The 20,176-nt window shown below is 39.4% G+C and overlaps 1 protein-coding gene across 4 annotated transcripts in view; it reads left to right on the top strand.

Annotated features, from left to right (window-relative positions):
• BMS1 (BMS1 ribosome biogenesis factor) overlaps nt 1-20,176 on the top strand; it is a 57,133-nt gene that overhangs the window by 26,781 nt on the left and 10,176 nt on the right. For 3 of the 4 annotated variants that reach the window (XM_077878454.1, XM_077878455.1, XM_077878456.1), the window contains exons 14-15: nt 16,049-16,122; nt 16,774-16,950. In XM_077878454.1, the coding sequence (XP_077734580.1) occupies nt 16,049-16,122; nt 16,774-16,950 (251 nt within the window). The remainder of the gene's footprint in view (nt 1-16,048; nt 16,123-16,773; nt 16,951-20,176) is intronic. The other variant, XM_077878457.1, reaches the window with a different exon arrangement.

Consider the following 20,176-nt stretch of genomic DNA (forward strand, 5'->3'; position numbering starts at 1 on the left):
CCATTCATCTTTCAATGGACACCGAGGCTCCTTCCACAGAGTGGCTATTGTGGCCATTGCTGCTATAAACATTGGGGTGCAGGTGTTCCGGCGTTTCATTGCATCTGTATCTTTGGGGTAAATCCCCAACAGTGCAATTGCTGGGTCGTAGGGCAGGTCTATTTTTAACTCTTTGAGGAACCTCCACACAGTTTTCCAGAGTGGCTGCACCAGTTCACATTCCCACCAACAGTGTAAGAGGGTTCCCTTTCTCCGCATCCTCTCCAACATTTGTGGTTTCCTGTCTTGTTAATGTTCCCCATTCTCACTGGTGTGAGGTGGTATCTCATTGTGGTTTTGATTTGTATTTCCCTGATGGCAAGTGATGCGGAGCATTTTCTCATGTGCATGTTGGCCATGTCTATGTCTTCCTCTGTGAGATTTCTCTTCATGTCTTTTGCCCGTTTCATGATTGGATTGTTTGTTTCTTTGGTGTTGAGTTTAATAAGTTCTTCATAGATCTTGGAAACTAGCCCTTTATCTGATATGTCATTTGCAAATATCTTCTCCCATTCTGTAGGTTGTCTTTGAGTTTTGTTGACTGTATCCTTTGCTGTGCAAAAGCTTCTTATCTTGATGAAGTCCCAATAGTTCATTTTTGCTTTTGTTTCTTTTGCCTTCATGGATGTATCTTGCAAGAAGTTACTGTGGCCGAGTTCAAAAAGGGTGTTGCCTGTGTTCTCCTATAGGATTTTGATGGAATCTTGTCTCACATTTAGCTCTTTCATCCATTTTGAATTTATCTTTGTGTATGGTGAAAGAGAGTGGTCTAGTTTCATTCTGCATGTGGATGTCCAATTTTCCCAGCACCATTTATTGAAGAGATGGTCTTTCTTCCAATGGATAGTCTTTCCTCCTTTATTGAATATTACTTGACCATAAAGTTCAGGGTCCACTTCTGGGTTCTCTATTCTGTTCCATTGATCTATGTGTCTGTTTTTGTGCCAGTACCACACTGTCTTGATGACCACAGCTTTGTAGTACAACCTGAAATCTGACATTGTGATACCCCCAGATATGGTTTTCTTTTTTAAAATTCCCCTGGCTATTCGGGGTCTTTTCTGATTCCACACAAATCTTAAAATAATTTGTTCTAACTCTGAAAAAAGTCCATGGTATTTTGATAGGGATTGCATTAAACGTGTAAATTGCCCTGGGTAACATTGACATTTTCACAATATTAATTCTGCCAATCCATGAGCATGGAATATTTTTCCATCTCTTTGTGTCTTCCTCGATTTCTTTCAGAAGTGTTCTATAGTTTTTAGGGTATAGATCCTTTACCTCTTTGGTTAGGTTTATTCCTAGGTATCTTATGCTTTTGGGTGCAATTGTAAATGGGATTGAATCCTTAATTTCTCTTTCTTCAGTCTCATTGTTAGTGTATAGAAATGCCACTGATTTCTGGGCATTGATTTTGTATCCTGCCACGCTGCCAAATTGCTGTATGAGTTCTAGCAATCTTGGGGTGGAGGCTTTTGGGTTTTCTATGTAGAGTATCATGTCATCGGCGAAGAGGGAGAGTTTGACTTCTTCTTTGCCAATTTGAATGCCTTTAATGTCTTTTTGTTGTCTGATTGCTGAGGCTAGGACTTCCAGTACTATGCTGAATAGCAGTGGTGAGAGTGGACATCCCTGTCTTGTTCCTGATCTTAGGGGAAAGGCTCCCAGTGCTTCCCCATTGAGAATGATATTTGCTGTGGGCTTCTCGTAGATGGCTTTTAAGATGTTGAGGAATGTTCCTTCTATCCCTACACTCTGAAGAGTTTTGATCAGGAATGGATGCTGTATTTTGTCAAATGCTTTCTCTGCATCTAATGAGAGGATCATATGGTTCTTGGTTTTTCTCTTGCTGATATGATGAATCACATTGATTGTTTTACGAGTGTTGAACCAGCCTGTGTCCCGGGGATAAATCCTACTTGGTCATGGTGAATAATTTTCTTAATATACTGTTGGATCCTATTGGCTAGTATCTTGTTGAGAATTTTTGCATCCATGTTCATCAGGGATATTGGTCTGTAATTCTCCTTTTTGGTGGGGTCTTTGTCTGGTTTTGGAATTAAGGTGATGCTGGCCTCATAGAACGAATTTGGAAGTACTCCATCTCTTTCTATCTTTCCAAAGAGCTTTAGTAGAATAGGTATGGTTTCTTCTTTAATCGCTTGATAGAATTCGCCTGGGAAGCCATCTGGCCCTGGATTTTTGTGTCTTGGGAGGTTTTGATGATTGCTTCAATTTCCTCCCGGGTTATTGGCCTGTTCAGTTTTTCTATTTCTTCCTGTTCCAGTTTTGGTAGTTTGTGGCTTTCCAGGAATGCGTCCATTTCTTCTAGATTGCCTAATTTATTGGCGTATAGCTGTTCATAATATGTTTTTAAGATCGTTTGTATTTCCTTGGTGTTGGTAGTGATCTCTCCTTTCTCATTCATGATTTTATTAATTTGAGTCTTCTCTCTCTTCTTTTTAATAAGGCTGGCTAATGGTTTATCTATCTTATTAATTCTTTCAAAGAACCAACTCCTGGTTCTGTTGATCTGTTCCACAGTTCTTCTGGTCTCGATTTCGTTGAGTTCTGCTCGAATCTTTATTAACTCTCTTCTTCTGCTGTGTGTAGGATCTATTTGCTGTTTTTTCTCTAGCTCCTTTATGTGTAAGGTGAGCTTTTGTATTTGAGTTCTTTCCAGTTTTTGAATGGATGCTTGTATTGCGATGTATTTCCCCCTCAGGACTGCTTTTGCTGCATCCCAAAGATTTTGAAGGTTGTATCTTCATTCTCATTAGTTTCCATGAATCTTTTTAATTCTTCCTTAATTTCCTGGTTGACCCTTTCATCTTTTAGCAGGATGGTCCTTCACCTCCACGTGTTTGAGGTCCTTCCAAACTTCTTGTTGTGATTTAGTTCTAATTTCAAGGCATTATGGTCTGAGAATATGCTGGGGATGATCCCAATCTTTTGGTATCGGCTCAGACATGATTTGTGACCCAGTATATGGTGTATTCTGGAGAAAGTTCCATGTGCACTTGAGAAGAATGTGTATTCAGTTGAGTTTGGATGTAAAGTTCTGTAGATATCTGTGAAATCCATCTGGTCCAGTGTATCATTTAAAGCTCTCGTTTCTTTGGAGATGTTGTGCTTAGAAGACCTATCAAGTATAGAAAGAGCTAGATTGAAGTCACTGAGTATAAGTGTATTATTATCTAAGTATTTCTTCACTTTGGTTATTAATTGATTGATATATTTGGCAGCTCCCACATTCGGGGCATATATATTGAGGATTGTTAAGTCCTCTTGTTAGATCCTTTAAGTATGATATAGTGTCCCTCTTCCTCTCTCACTACAGTCTTTGGGGTAAATTTTTATCTGATTTATCTGATATAAGGATGGCTACCCCTGCTTTCTTTTGTGGACCATTCGAATGGTAAATGGTTCTCCAACCTTTTATTTTCAGGCTGTAGGTGTCCTTCTGTCTAAAATGAGTCTCTTGTAGACAGCAAATAGATGGGTCCTGCTTTTTTATCCAGTCTGACACCCTGCGCCTTTTGATGGGGTCTTTAAGCCCATTCACGTTCAGAGTTACTATTGAGAGATAGGAGTTTAGTGTCACCATGATATCTATTCAGTCCTTGTTTTTGTGGATTGTTCCACTGAACTTCTTCTTAAAGGGGAATTTTAAGAGTCCCCCTTAAAATTTCTTGCAGAGCTGGTTTGGAGGTCACCTATTCTTTCAGTTCCTGCCTGTCTTGGAAGCTCTTTATCTCTCCTTCCATTTTGAATGAGAGCCTTGCCTGATAAAGTATTCTTGGTTGCATGTTTTTCTCATTTAGGACCCTGAGTATATCCTGCCAGCCCTTTTCTGGCCGGCCAGGTCTCTGTGGAGAGGTCTGCTGTTACCCTAATACTCCTCCCCATAAAAGTCAGGGATTTCTTGTCTCTTGCTGCTTTAAGGATCTTTTCTTTATTTTTGGAATTTGCAAGCTTAACTATTAAATGTCGAGGTGTTGAACGGTCTTCATTGATTTTTTTAACGGTTTTTATTGATCCCCCCCCCCCCCCATCTCTCTATTTCCTGGATCTGAATGCCTGTTTCCCTTCCCAGATTAGGAAAGTTTTCAGCCATGATTTGTTCAAATACATATTCTGCCTCTCTGTCCCTTTTGGCGCCCTTGGGAACCCCCATTAAATTTTCCTCAGTTTCCCTCTTTGCCATCAACTTGTCTTCTATGTCACTCACTCGTTCTTCCACCTCGTTAACCCTTGTCGTTAGGACTTCTAGTTTGGATTGCATCTCATTCAATTGATTTTTAATTTCTGCCTGATTGGATCTAAATTCTGCAGTCATGAAGTCTCTTGAGTCCTTTATGCTTTTTTCTAGAGCCACCAGTAGCTGTATAATAGTGCTTCTGAATTGGCTTTCTGACAATGAATTGTAATCCAGATTTTGTAACTCTGTGGGAGAGAGGACTGTTCCTGATTCTTTCTTTTGAGGTGAGGTTTTCCTTCTAGTCATTTTGCTCAGTGCAGAGTGGCCAAAAACAAGTTGTATTGGAAAAAGGAGAAAAAGAGAGGAGAGAAAGAAGGAAAGAAAAGAGAAAAAGAAAAAAGGAAAAGAAAAAAGAAGAAAAAGGGAAAAAAAGGGGGTGGGGAAAGCAAACAAATCAAAAAGCAAACAAAACAAAACAAAACAAAACAAAACAAAACAAAAAACAGAAAAAAATAAAAAAAAACCAGGGGAGTATCTTCTGATTCAGTATACTTTAAGTCCCTTGACTTCCCTCTCGAAGTTGTCCGTATGTATAGTTGGTCTTCTGGGGGAGGGGCCTGTTGTGATTTTCAGGTGTTAGCACTTGGGGGAGCTGCTCAGCCCCTGCCTGGTGCAGGGCTCAGTGGGGGTTGCTTACCCCGTGAGGCCCCAGGAGGAACAACCCCAGTGGCGGCGGCCAGCTCTGGAGCCCTCGAGTCAGCCCCCGCAGTAACTCCGGAGCTCTCGGTCTGCAGGGCCTGGAGGCTCAGGGGCGGGGCCGCTGATCTGCTCAGCTCCGGGCAGGAGCATCTTTGCGTTCCTGGGCCCTCCCGGCCTCTGCCTGTCCCGGGGGGACGCCGGATCCTGGGCTATGTCCTGGCGCCCTGTGCTCCGGGCCTGTGCTGTTGGATTCGCGCTCCCGGCCGCGCAGCCGCCGTCCGAGCCTCTCCGAGCTGCTCCCGGAGCCGCGCAGCCCCCTCCGCACGGAGCCTCTTCCTCTGCCCGAGCCCCTCCGAGCTTCTCCCCGGCCGCGCAGCGCCCCCCTCTCCGTGGAGCCGCCGCCCGAGCCCCCCCGAGCTGCTCCCAGAGCCGCGCAGCCCCCTCCGCACGGAGCCTCTTTTTCTTCTGGAGCCCCTCCGAGCTTCTCCCCGGCCGCGCAGCGCCCCCCTCTCCGTGGAGCCGCCGCCCGAGCCCCCCCGAGCTGCTCCCAGAGCCGCGCAGCCCCCTCCGCACGGAGCCTCTTTTTCTTCTGGAGCCCCTCCGAGCTGCTCCCGCCTGCAGCCCCCTCCGCGGAGCCGCCCCCGAGCCCCCCGAGCTGCTCCCGCCCTGCAGCCCCCTCCGCGGAGCCGCCCCCGAGCCCCTCCGAGCTGCTCCGGGTCCCGCCGTGCGCGCTGCAGCCCTTAGGGAGCTCGGCGCACTCTCCCGGGGCGCAGGTGTCTGTTAGTGTCCCAGGGAGCCCGAGGGCATCCACCCTCCTGGGGTTCTGCTCCAACTCCCTGAGGGCCCCTTTCCGGCCCGGGAAGGTTGGTGCAGCCCCTGCTTCTGTGGGACGGGGCTTTCCTGTCCTGGGGACACTCGCCCTGGCCTCAGCCCGGCTCCTCGCGGGGCCCCTCCTCCTTGGATGCCTTTTGTTTATTTCTTTTTTTCCCCCGTCTTTCTACCTTGATAGAAGCGCGAACTCTTCTCACTGTGGCATTCCAGCTATTCTCTCTTTAAATCTCAGGCCGAATTCGTAGATTTTCAGGATAATTTGAAGGTTATCTTGGTAATTTGGTGGGGACAGGTGATTTGGAGACCCTACTGTTCCACCATCTTGCCCCTCCTCCCTCCGTACAGGTTTTTATATAAATATGAATTTCCTATTTTTCTCGGGTAAATGCCTAAGAGTACAATTGCTGGGTTGTATGGTAATTGCATATTTAGCTTCATAGGAAACTGCCAAAGTAATTGGCCATTTTATATTTCCACCAGCAATATATTAATGATCTAGTATTTCACATCCTTGCCAATATTGGCATCCTTACTATTATTTATTTAGACAATCTAATAGTGGTATTTCACTGCGGTTTCATTTTATATTTCCCTGATAGCTAATGACGGTGAACGTTTTATCATTTATTTGCCACATTTTATTATTTGCAGTGTATTCTTGTATAAAATGTTTTTGGTGTCTTTTGCCCTTTTTCTTATTGGATTCTTTTTTTAAATGTTGAATACTGGGAATTCTGTATATATTTTATTCCATTATTGGAGATGTAGTTTGTAGATATTTTCTTAGTATGTAGCTTGTTTTTCCATTTTCTTAATAGTACCTTTCATACAGCAAAAGCTTTTAGTTTTGATGAGGTCCAGTTTATCATTTTATCATTTTTAGGGATCATATCAAGTCTAGGAATTATTTTCTATTCCTAGATCCTGATGATTTTCTCCTGTGTTAAGAATTTTATACTCTTATTTTCTGTTTATGGCAGCAATCTATTTTGATTTCCTTTTTCTAATTTATTAATTTATTTTAGAGAGAGATGGAATGCACCTGCATGTGAGTAGGGACCGAAGGAGAGACTCTTAAAGTAGATTCCCTGCTGAGTATGGAGTCTGACGTGAGGCTCTCACAGCCCATAAGATCATTACCTCAGCCGAAACCATGAATTGGCTGGTTAACTGTGCCAACCAGGCGCCCCTGTTTTATTTTCTTTATAAGCTGTAAGGTATAGGTTAAGGGTTATATTTTTGCCTAGGTGTGTATTCCTCGAGCATTTTTTGTTCTGTTTACTTACTTTTACACCTTTGTCAAAAATTAGTTGAGCATCTTTGTGTGGATTTATTTCTGGGTTCTTTGTGTTCCATTGATTTCATGTGTCAGTCCCTGCACCCATACCACACTATCTTGGTTACTGTGGTTACATAGTAAACATTAATACTGGGTAGAGTGATTCTTCTCACTTTATTCTTTTTCAAGATTGGTTTATCCTAGGGCCTGTGACTGCATATAAATGTTAGAATAAGCTTGTCTGTGTCTACAAAAAAACTGCTGGGATTTTAATATGAATTGCATTAAACCTAGAGACCAATTTGAGGAGAATTTTAACGATTTTGAGCATTCGAATCCAGGAGCATTTATTTGTCTTTAATTTCCTTCATTAGTATTTTATAATTTTCAGCATCCTAAATGGCAAATATATTTTGATAAGTTTATACTAACGTATTTCATTTTTTTTAAAGATTTAAAAAAAATTTATATGATAATGTGAGAAAGTGCACAAGCAGAGAGAGTGAGAGAGGAAGAAGCAGGCTCCCTGCTGAGCAGGGAACCAGATGCAGGACTCTATCCCAGGATGCGGGGATCATGACCTGAGTCAAAGGCAAACATGTCTTTGACGGATCGACCCACCCAAGCACTTCAAAAATATTTAATTTTGATTTTTATGTGTCATCTTTTATTCTGCTGACCTCACTTATTAGTTGGGAGGGGAATTTCTTTGTTGTAGAAACCTTGGGATTTTTTATATAGACAGTTGTGTTATCTGCAAATAGGAACAGTGTTACTTGTTTCTTTGCAACCTATGTGCCTTTTATTTTTATTTATTTATAATCATTTTATTTATTTATTTATTTTCATCATGTTAAGTGTACTCTTTAATCCCCGTCTCCTCACCTACCTCCTCTCTGATAACCATTAGTTTGTTCTCTACAACTAAGAGTCTGTTTCTTGGTTTCTCTTTTTTGCTCATTTATTTAGTTCCTTAAATTCCACATAGAAGTGGGATCATATGATATTCATGATATTCATCTTTCTCTGACTTATTTTGCTTAGCATTATACTCTCTAGATCCATCCATGTTGTTGCAAATGGCAAGATTACATTCTTTTTGATGTCTGAATAATATTGTAGTGTGTGTAATAGAATATATATTATAATATATGATAATATAATATAATAATTTATTTATAATTTATTATATTATAATATATATTCTATACGCACACCCACACACACACATCTTTACCCATTTATCTATCAATGGACACTTGGGCTGCTTCTATTGTAGATGCTGCCATAAACATGGGGATGCATGTATTCCTTTGAGTTAGTGTTTTTATATTTTTGGGGTAAATACCCAGCAGTGCAATGATAATTATTTTTATATGTATATTAAATATGTTTATTTTTTTTTCTTATATATTGACTAGGATTGGTGCTAAGAGGGAATCTTCCCTGTTCCCAGTATTTTTCACTGTTATGTATGATGTTACTTTGATTTTTCTGTGGATGCTCTTTTATGTGCTCTATTCCTCTATTCCTAGGATGTTGAGAGGTGTTTTTTCTTTTCTTTCTTTTTTTTTTAAATAATAAATGGGTGATGAGTTTTGTAAAATGCCTTTCACTGTCAGTTGATATGATCATATGAATTTTATTCTTTACCCTTTTGATACAGAGGATTACATTGATTAATTTTTGAACTTTGAAACAGCTTTGCATACCTGGAATAAATCCCACTTGGTCATGATATATGATTCATTTTACATATTGTTGAACTTTATTTGATAGTATTCTATTATGGAATTTCACATCTAATTTTATGAGACATATTGGTCGATAGCATTGTTGGCTTTTGTTTTTTGAGGGTTTTTTTGGTACTGTCTTCATTTAGTTTTGGTATCAGAGTAATACTTGCTTCATAAAATGATTGCAAAGTATTCCCAATTTTTCTGTTTTCTGGAAGAGATTGTGTAGAATTGGAATGTTAATTTTTAAAATGTTTGGTATAATCTCCAGTGAAATGGTAGGGCCTGGAGATTTCTTTTGGGGGAGCTTAGAATGACAAATTTTATTTATTTAATGGTTATTGAATAATTTAAATAATTTAGTTTTTTATTCCATCTTGGCTAAATTTTACTATCTTAAGTTTTTCAAGGAATTTCAAAGGTGTTTGGCGAGGTGGAAATTTCACTAAGTGCCTTCTCCAAGAAGCTAGCTTGGGTATTCTGAATCTAATACTCAGAATATTTGTTTAATAACCTTTCACTGGCTGCAGGATCTATTGTGGTAATCCCATTTCATTTTTGGTACTGGTGGGTTGTGTCCTCCTTTTTTTTTTTTTTAATTTTTATTTATTTATGATAGTCACAGAGAGAGAGAGAGAGAGGCAGAGACATAGGCAGAGGGAGAAGCAGGCTCCATGCACCAGGAGCCCGACGTGGGATTCGATCCCGGGTCTCCAGGATCGCGCCCTGGGCCAAAGACAGGCACTAAACCACTGCGCCACCCAGGGATCCCGTCCTCCTTTTTATCTTTGTCAGTGAAGTTTATTAATTTTGATTTTTTTTCAGATAATCAGCTTTTGGTTTTATTAATTTCTGTGTTCCAGGCTTTTTATTATTTCTGTTCTTTGCTTCTTTATGGTTATTTTGTACTTTTCAGTTTTCTTAGATTATTGGTTTGAGACCTTTTCTTATTTCTAATGTGCGCATTTAGTGCTGTAAATTGCTTTCTCTGTACTGCTTAGCCTTTTCCCCCAAATGTTTGTCGTATTTTCATTTTCATTCAGTTCTATGCATTTTTATATTTCCTTTGAGAATTCTCTTTGACTTGTGCATTTAGTGTGTTGACTACAAAATGTTTAGAAATTTTCTTGTCTGTTACTGATTTTCAGTTTAATTCTAGTATATTCTAAGAACAACTCATGATTTCATGTTTAGATTCACTTTATTGCCCAGACTGTGCCTTGTCTTGATAGATGTTCTGTGGCTGCTTTAAAGATTTTGTATTCTGCTGTTGGTTATCATGTTCCATATGTCTTTAGATTCTGTTGAGTTGGCTATATTGTTCAAATCTTCTTTATCTTTGCTGATTTTCTGACTAATTTTATCAGTTGCCAAGAGGAGGATATGAAGTCACCATGTATTATTTTGGACTTCTCTTTCTCTTTCAAGCTCTGTCAGTTTTTGCTTCTTATATTTGAGGCTCTGTTTAGTGCACACACATTTAGGATTGTTATGTGTTCCTGGTGGATTGTCCTTTTGTTGTTACATATTATTGTCACCTCCTATTTATCCATTGGTGAAGGAGAGATTCCAGGCCTAAGGTTATGGATATGGATGAACACACAACATCTGACACTGCACAGATAAACGGTTGACAGCAATTTATTAGTCACATACACTCACAGCTTGAGGGAAGAGAACACTGCATGCCATGAAGAGATTGAACAAGCACGGTCTTTGGGAGATAGGCTTTGTACCTAAAGGAGCATAGGATGACCATTAGTTCCCTTGACAGGATGTGATCAATGTGTTTGAATAAATTCATGGGCTGGCAGAGAGGTGAAGTGAAACCAGAGAGGGATAGGTGGGGTGCAGGTGGTCCAACTGAAAAAAACTATCAGGATGGGGAGCCTTTCCCATAGGGCGGGAACATATCTGGCAGGCATACTCACAGGTAGACCTTTGGAACCCTGTGAAGCTCTAAAATGTCAAGGCAGCCCATGAAATTTTAGGTCTTCCAGTTTAGTTAAGTCCTTCTTTGGCTCTGATAATCTTCTTTGCTCTAAAGTTTATTTTATGATTGAATAATTTAGCTATTCTTGCTTTTTTAAAAGATGAGTTGTACAGTGTATATTTCTTTTTTCTTTTGCTTTTAACTTGTTTGTGAGTTGTTAATTCTAAGGGGAGTTTCTTGTAAACAGCATATATAGTAGGTTATGTGCTTCTACCCTCTCTGTCAATCCGTATTTTGATTGGTATATTATGCCATTTACACTTAAGGTACTTACTGATATGCAATTGTGTAAGTCTGAGATTTTACTATTTTGTTTGTTTACTCTGATTCTAGTGCTTCTGTTTTTCCTCTGTTTTCATTTTCTTTCTTCTCTCATGACATATTTACAGTGTTTTTGAGTGTCTCTGTCTAGTTTTTATAGTGGCTGCTTATTGTAATGTAATAGCCTGCTGGTGCCAACATTTTATTATTTTGAGTAACACATGGAAACTTTTCTTCCATTTCAGTCTCTTTATCTTTCACACTTATTTTTTCTTTCACACTTTTAAATATTATTGGCTTCAGTATTAGGTAGTGCTATAATTTTTTCTTTCTTTTTTTTTTTATAATTTTTTTCAATAATCAAATATGACTTTAAAAAGTCATAAGAAGAAGGCTATTTTATTGTATGTATCCGTATTTCTGGTCTTTTGTCTGTGTTTTCTTTTTTCCCAATGGTCCCAGATTTCTTTATCATTTACTCACTGCTTAAGAACTTTATTTAGCCATTTTTATTTTTTTTAATTTTTATTTATTTTCTTTTTTTTTCAAGATTTTATTTATTTATTCATGAGAGGCACAGAGAGAGAGAGAGAGGCAGAGACACAGGCAGAGGGAGAAGCAGGCTCCATGCAGTCCTGACATGGGACTGGATCCCAGGTCTCCAGGATCACACCCCAGGCTGAAGGCGGCGCTAAACCGCTGAGCCACCGGGGCTGCCCTATTTAGCCATTTTTAAAAAAATATTTTATTTATTTGAGAGAGAGAGAGGGAGCGAGAGTGAGCAGAAGTGGGGGACAGAGGGAAAGGGAGAAGCAGGCTCCTCACTGAGCAAGGAGCCCAATGCAGGGCTCGATCCCAGCACCCTGAGATCATGACCTGAGCCAAAGTCAGACACTTAACTGAGCCACCCAGGTACCCCACTTCAGCCATTTTTAAAGGGTAGGTATGCTAGTGACAGATTCCTGTAGTTGTTCTCCATCTGAGAATGTCTTTATTTCCAACTCTTCCTTTCTGAAGGATAGTTTCACTGGATATAGAATTCATAGCTGACAGTTCTTTTCTTCAGCATGTGAAAAATGTTGTACCACTTCTTCTGACCTCTGATTTCAGAAGAGAAATACACTGTCATTTTGGTTTTTTTTTTTTTTTTTAATTTTTATTTATTTATGATAGTCACACACAGAGGGGGGGGGCAGAGACATAGGCAGAGGGAGAAGCAGGCTCCATGCACTGGGAGCCCGACGTGGGATTCGATCCCAGGTCTCCAGGATCGTGCCCTGGGCCAAAGGCAGGCGCCAAACTGCTGCGCCACCCAGGGATCCCTACACTGTCATTTTGAATTGGTGTGAATCTGTTCTTTCTTTCTGGCTGCTCTCAAGATTTTTATCTTTGTTTTCAGTTTTCAGAAGTTTGATTGGTGTAGATTTCATTGGGTTTATTCTTTTTGAAATTTGCTCAGCTTCTTGAATCTGTTAAGTATATGTCATTTACCAAATTTGGGAAGCTTCAGTCATTATTTCTTTCAATTCAGGTATCCCATGTAAAATCATGTAAATTGTGGATCTCTTGTTTCTCGTGCCCCAGGTGCACGAGGCTCTGCTCATTTGATTTTTGGCTATTTTTCTCTGTGTTGTTCATACTGGACGAATTTTCTTGATGTGGCCTCAAATTCTCTGATTCTGTCCTCTGTCATCTCCACTCTTACTATTGAGCGCATCTAGCAAGCTTTTAAAATCTATTGTTATTTTTCAGTTCTGTAATTTTTATTTTGGTTCTTCAGTTTCTTTGCTGAGATTTTCAGTTTTTTGGTTATTGCCAAAGGATTTGTAGTTACTTGATGAAGTATTTTTGTAATAGCTGCCGTAAGATATAAGTCAGTTAGTTTCAAAATTTGATTCATTTTATTGTTGGTGTCAGTTGTCTTTTCACATTTCAGTTAAAATTTTATCAATTTGGGGTATGACAGGTGGTTTTCTATTGTATCCTACACATTTTGAATAAGTGGATCCTATGTAATCTTTTTATTTTAGCATGCAGTCATCTTGTTTAGGTTTAGTGTACAGGTCCTGGTCTACTTTATGGGCTATGGTTCCAATGATAATTTAATTTTAGAGCCTTTATGGTACTCTTTTGATCTGCTTAGTTTATCTGATGCCACTAGTCTGCAGATGCCACCTGAGGAGACAGAGGAGCTTCTGTAATCTGGGCCCCCTGTTGTGGCTAGGTAGGGGAAGGTTGTCTTGGCCTGTGGGGCTAGTTTGCTTGTTGTGGGGGGATCTTTGCTGGTCCTGCCTGGGCACACATGAGGAGGAGAGCCTCATGCCTGGCACAATCTCCCTTTGCCAATAACCTTTCACCACCTGGTATATCTTGGTGGAGGAAAGGAGATTCAGGATCTTTGGAGAAGGCAACTTCCCCTCATCACTTATTGTCAGTGGGGCTTTGAAAGAACCCCCCTTGCCAGTGCTGCCTGGTTTACCTGGTGTTGCTGCTAAGATTGGAGTTTGATTTGGGAGAAGATTGAGTCTACCTGGTCTACCTTCTGTTGCTAGCTTGGAGATTGGGAAATAGTGGCTCTGAATTGCCTTTCTGTGGGTTGTGGTATAGTGAGCCACTGGCCATTATGTCATTCTTCCTGTCCTGGGGCCCCTCACCAGCCCTTTTTTCTTTACACCTTTCAGAGTTCTTTGGTTTTCCTTGGACTTTTGGGTTATTTTTGGAGTTGGTTATACTTAGATGGGAGGAACGGAGGAAATAAGTCTATACTATCTTTTCCAGACAGAAATCCGTGATGGTATTTTTTTTTTTAATTTTAGTTTTAGTGTGGTTAACGTACATTGTTATATTAGTTTCAGGTGTACAATATAATGATTCAACAGTTATGTATATTACTCAGTGCTCATCATGACAAGTGTACTCTTAATCCCCCTATTTCACTCATCTCCCGACCACCTCTCCTCTGGTAACCATTGATTTGTTCTCTATAGTTAAGAGAGATTTTTGGTTTGTCTCTTTTTTTTCCCCCTTGCTTGTTTGTTACTTATATTCTACATATGAATGAAATCATATGGTGTTTGTCTTTCTCTAACGAATTTTGCTTAGCATTGTACTCTCTAGATCCATTCATGTTGTTGCAAATGGCAAGATTTCATTCTTGGATGGCTGAATAAAATCCATTATTATATATGTGTGTGTGTGTTTGTGTGTGTGTATACACCACATCTTCTTTATACATTCATCTATCGATGGATGCTTGGCCTACTTCCATAATTTGACTATTGTAAATAATGCTACAATAAACATAGGGATGCATATATCCTTTCAAATTAGTATTTGCATATTTTTTGGATAAATACCCAGTAGTGCAATTACTGGATCATATGGTAGTTCTATTTTAACTTTTTGAGGAACCTCTATACTGTCTCCCTGCACCAGTTTGCATTCCTAACAACGGTGCACAAGAGTTCCTTTTTTTCCATGTCCTTGCCAACACTTTTTTTCTGTGTTTTTTATTTTAGCCATTCTGACAGGTGTGAGTTAGAGCTCATTGTGGGTTTGATTTGCATTTCCCTGATGATGAGTGATGTTGAACATCTTTTCATGTGTCTCTTGGCCAGTGGAGAAATGTCTATGTCTTCTGCCCATTTTTAATTGAATTACTTGTGGTATTTTTTTTGGTGTTGAGTTATATATATATATATATATATATGTATATGTATGTATGTATATATATGTATATGTATGTATATGTATATATGTATATGTATGTATATGTATATATATATAGCTATATAGAATCATATGTATATATATATATATATATATATGATTCTAACCCTTTATTGAATATGTCATTTGCAAATATCTTCTCCCATTCAGTAGGTTGTCTTTTCTTGATGGTATTTTTTATTAGAACTGTGACAAAGGGAGAATTGACATCTTTCTGATATTGAGTCGTCTTTTTCCAATATATGCAAATCTTTGTTTGTTCTGTAGATAATGTTAACAATACCTACTTCATTGGGTCATGTTGAAGAATGTAGTTAATGGCAATTAAAATATTTAGAGCAGTGCCTTGTCTGTAAAGCACTTGACAGTGTTAGCTCATGTCTATTCCATGTGTTTGGTAGCATATTAAAGTTTTTTAAGTTTTTAAAATAAAGCTCCAGCACATTTCTTGTTAGGTTTATTCCTAAGTATTTTATCCTTTTTTTTTTTTTTTTTTACAACCAGAATCTTCCCATCTATTTTATCTTCTTTGGTTCTTTCTTATATGAAAATGTTTTATCTAAACATTGCTTCCCAAAGGAGTTTTAGTGTCTTTTTCTTTTAAGGATAGAACCCATAGCTAAACTTAGAGCTTTATTTTTTATTTTATTTTATTTTTTTTTTGGGCTTAGAGCTTTAAAAACATGGAATTAATGAGTTCTTCATGTGGTTCAGCATTGTTTTGGGTATGATTCTTACTCTAATTACTGTAATTTATTTAATCTAAGATTTTTCCTAGGTATGCCATACATCGTTTAGTGTTGCTCCTACTACTGAGACTCTTTGCCCTATGTGCTGTTAATCAAGCCATGGTTTTTTCATGTTTTTTTTTTTTTTGTGTGTGTGTGTGTGTGTGTGTGGTTTCTTTTTGTTTTTTTTTTTTCATGTTACTGTTGATCTCGGGGACTCCCCTCTAGGGCCATGCATGTATCTCTGTGCATCTCTGCTATGAAGTGTTTACTACCTATATTAGAAAAATAGCTCTTGGCTAAGTGGGATATCAAAGAAAAGTAAGGAAATATGGGTTGAGTCCATGTGCTTCATCCAAAAAGGTGATGAAATACTGACAGTTTAACAAGAAAAAGAAGCCAGTGTAAGTACAGGATTCTCCTAGGGTGTGTAGTAATAAGAGGGATAAAAACGAAATTTGGGCTTCAGAGTACACAGTGAACCTGGTGGTGCTGCAGTGTCATATGCAAGCCCTATTCATAGAAGACATTTGGGTGTTCTTTTCCCAGAAGAGCTCTATGGTGACTTTGAAGACCTGGAAACAGGGGACGTGCACAAGGGAAAATCAGACCCAGATACTCAGGTATGATTTTGCCATGGCTGGCAGTCAGTCACTGGTCACTATGTTCTGAGAGAGGCCCATAGTAAGAAATGCAGATCTTACTTATCTGTGTAGATTATAGAGTGGATAGATTCCTTCCTAAAAATATGGAGATTGGGAACAAATCAAAGTTGTTGGTTTGTTATTCGTGAATTTTTGGGTGACACCTACTTACTTCTTGTTGTCATTATGATTCTTCAGTCATTGAAAGTTTAGCTCCCGAGTCACCATCTTTCTTTCTACCATTCCTTTTGCCATCATTCTCCTCTTCTTAAATTTAAGTACCATTTAAAAGAATTAAATACCTATTCTCCCTAATATTTCTTTAAAACCATGTCTGGGGAGTATCTGAGTGGGGATACTTGCTGTTATTTTTATTCATATTTGGCATTCCTAGCAAGATTAAGAAGCCACACAGTTTATTGTAATGTAGATGTTTAAATGTCTCTTACAGTAGTACATGTTATTTAGAACCAAAGGCTGTGTTTTGGTTTGGTTTGTTTTTTGTTTTGTTTTCATGATGATCATAACCAAGTTTTTTGCAGCTCAGATAGAACGTTAAAAATATGCTTTAATGTATAAAGAAAAGATTTCCACAGACTTTTACAAAATTTTGTCTTCTCTAAATTTAAGATTGAAGATGTAGAAGAAGTTAATAAGGAAGAAATTGACCCCAGTACAGAGGAAAGTGCCAGGAAAAAGCATTTGGATAAGAAGAGAAAATTGAAGGAGATGTTTGATGCAGAATATGATGAAGGAGAAAGCACATATTTTGATGATCTTAAAGGAGAAATGCATAAACAAGCACAGGTAAGAAAACTTGGTTCCTATCAAGTTTTATTTCAAGCCTTTATTTCAAGGCTATAATTGTGTTGTGAATACATAATTTTGTTTAGGTCTCTGCTTCCTGACCTGCTTCTGTGCCTCTGGTTTGGACTTTTAGGTCAAGATGCAGATGAGTCTGTTTATTCATGCAGTCATCTGATTATGATCACTGGCGAAGATATCGGTGTCTATTTTGTACCAAGCATTGAGGAAGCAAAAATGACTGAGACAGGCAGCAAGTGTTGAGGATTTCATGCTGTTAGTGACTTGAGACAGTGTGTTTCATTAGTGCAGGCATTGCCGAAGCATTCTCATTACTGCTCCCTGGAACCATAATTAATTTGAATGGCTGGGTGATTCTTGCACCTACCAGTGCTTGTGCACACACCTGTGCTCTCCAGGGAAGCTTTTCTAAAAACTTACCTTGGGACGCCTGGGTGGCTCAGTGCTTGAGCGTCTGCCTTTGGCTCAGGTCATGATCCCGGGGTCCTGGGATCGCGTCCCATATCGGGCTCTCTGCAGGGAACCTGCTTCTCCCTCTGCTTGTGTGTCTCTCTCTGTCTCTCATGAATAAATAAATAAAATTAAAAAAAAATAAAAACTTACCTTGATCAGAGTTCAGAGGATATTTCAAGTGCCAGGTTAGATGAGGAGATAAAGGGAACATGTGGAATACTGAAAAGAAGATGGTCTGGCCCCCCTGCCGGGGCGCAGAACAGACTGAGTTGATGATGTGCCTCTGAAGGAGACACAAAGATGTGTATGCAGTTGATGGCGAGTGTTTGAGTTGTGCTTTGACAAAGGGGTCCCAAGGATTCCTGTAAGCTAGAACATACCTTAATACACTTATATAGGTTAAGGATATGATTTGTGAAAATGTGGTCACAGGCTTTGCCCAACTTAGGCCTTCATCTATTCAAAGAAAATATCTCTTGTTTAGTCATTAACATAGTGGCTCCAACTCTATACTGGCCTTTGATAGAAGTAACTAAGACATGTAAAGCTAGTTCTGAAGCCTTTGCTTCAGTCCATTTGTAACTTAAAATCACCTAGAATCTTGTGTCCTGTTGTAAAGGGCTTTGAATTTTTTATTCTGAGTGAAATGGGGTCCCATGGGAGTTTTTCTTTTTTAAAGATCTATCTATCTATCTATCTATCTATCTATCTATCTATCTATCTATTTATTTATTTTATATGAGAGAGAGAGAGAGAGAGAGAGAGAGAGAGAGAGAGAGAGGCAGAGACACAGGAGGAGGGAGAAGCAGGCTCCATGCCAGGAGCCCGATGTGGGACTCGATCCCGGGACTCCAGGATCGCGCCCTGGGCCAAAGGCAGGCACTAAACCGCTGAGCCACCCAGGGATCCCCCATGGGGGGTTTTGAACAGAGGAAAGACATGTATGACCTGCATACCTTTGAAAGGATTGCTGTGGCAAGAGTTCAGTAACATTAAGGTGATTCACCCTGGGGGGTAAGGAGGTATGTGGAAGTGAAAGAGAAAGAGTAAAATTCTGGATATACTTTTGAAAGGTATATCAAAGGTAGTTTGACTGTGGGGCATGTGAGAGGAAACAAGGATGACTTGCTGGAAGGATTGAATTGTCAGTAAGGTAGGAAAGACTCTAGTTAGCGTAGGTTTGTCTAGGAAGATGAAGTGTAGAGCTGTCAGGTTGGAGGTCTCTCTCAGACAAGTGGAGCATCAAGTAGTCAAGGAGGAGCCCTTGAGAGAGGTTGGGGCCAGAGACTTAGATGGACAGTTCTCAGCATCTTGATGCTGCTTAAAGCCATGGAATAGATGGAATGCCCTGGGAAGTGAGCGTGGAGTCAGGAGAGGACTGATAGTGGGTACTCCATTGTCAGAGGCTGGGTGGAGAGGATAAAGCAGCAGTGGAGATTAAGCAGTGTTCAAGAGAGAGAAAGCTAAGAGAACACAGAGTATGCTGGAAGCCACTGGAGAAAGAGGGATAAAGTATTTAAATCCTGCTGATGTGTTAACTACAATGAAGATAAAATTGACAACTGGATTAGAATGTGGAAGCCCTATGTGATTTTGGGAAGCATTTTTATGGAATGTGGGTTAAAGTCCAAGTTGGGGGAATTTAAGAGAATGGGAGCAGAGGAACTGGAGACTATGAGCACAGAAAACTTATGAGCCATTTTACTTCAGAGAGAAGCAGAGAAATTGGGCAATAGTTGGAGGAAGTAGAGTCAAAAGAAGATGTTAAGAAGAGAGAAATAATAGGCAAGACCTGTTGGAATGAAGTTCAGTAGGAGTGGATATTATCTAGTACATAAATGAAGTTTGGCATAAAATAATCTGTAGCAACTGCCTAGTAGAACTTTCTGTAATAATGGAAATGTCCATCTGTGCTGACTTATATGATAGCCACTAGCCATGTGTTGATACTAATCGCTTGAAATGTGACTGCTGTGACCAGGGAACTGAATTTAAAATTTTTACTTAATTTTAATTATTTTCATTAATATAATAAGTAATAAATATTATAATAATAACAAGATATAATAAAAGTCTGGATGTGGGTGTAAACCCTGGTAGGGGTGGCTGTGGAAATTCTCTTAGACTGGTTAGCTTTGGGGGCGCCATGGTGGCTCAGCTAGTTAAATGTCTGCCTTCAGCTCAGGTTGTGATCTCCGGGGCTTGAGGGTCTTGTGATCAAGCCCCATGTCAGGCTCCCAGCTCAGTGGGGAGTCTGCTTCTCCCTCTTCCTCTCTCCCTGCTTGCTCACTCTCTATCTCTGTCTATCCCTCTTTCTCAAATGAATAAATAAAATTAAAAAAAAAAAAGACTGCTTAGTTTTTCAGTGAATTAAGAAACAGTCAACAGCTGAGAGTGAGGATGAGGGAGGAGATACTGGATATTTGAAGAAAGGAGAAATATGAAATAACTTTTTGGAGAGTAAGAATAGAAAGTGCAGACTGGGAGGTTGAGAGTATTGGCTGACCAGCATTAAGTGTTGCTTTCAGAGTGGTTTGCATTTGCTGTACCTTGGAACAACAAAGAAGAAAACAGGTGGGACATATACTGAACAAACTGTAAAGATAAGAATGTATGTTATTTTTAATTAGGATAAAGCATAAGTGATATGTCCATGTCCCTTTATGAGACAGTGCTCATTTTTTTAAATGTAAATTGTATATTTATTAAAGATCACAGCATTGTGGGTTTTTTATTGTTTTTTTTTTCCCGCTTT

The sequence above is a fragment of the Canis aureus genome, chromosome 29 (genome assembly GCF_053574225.1).
Source record: "Canis aureus isolate CA01 chromosome 29, VMU_Caureus_v.1.0, whole genome shotgun sequence".
Taxonomy (NCBI): Eukaryota; Metazoa; Chordata; class Mammalia; order Carnivora; family Canidae; genus Canis; species Canis aureus.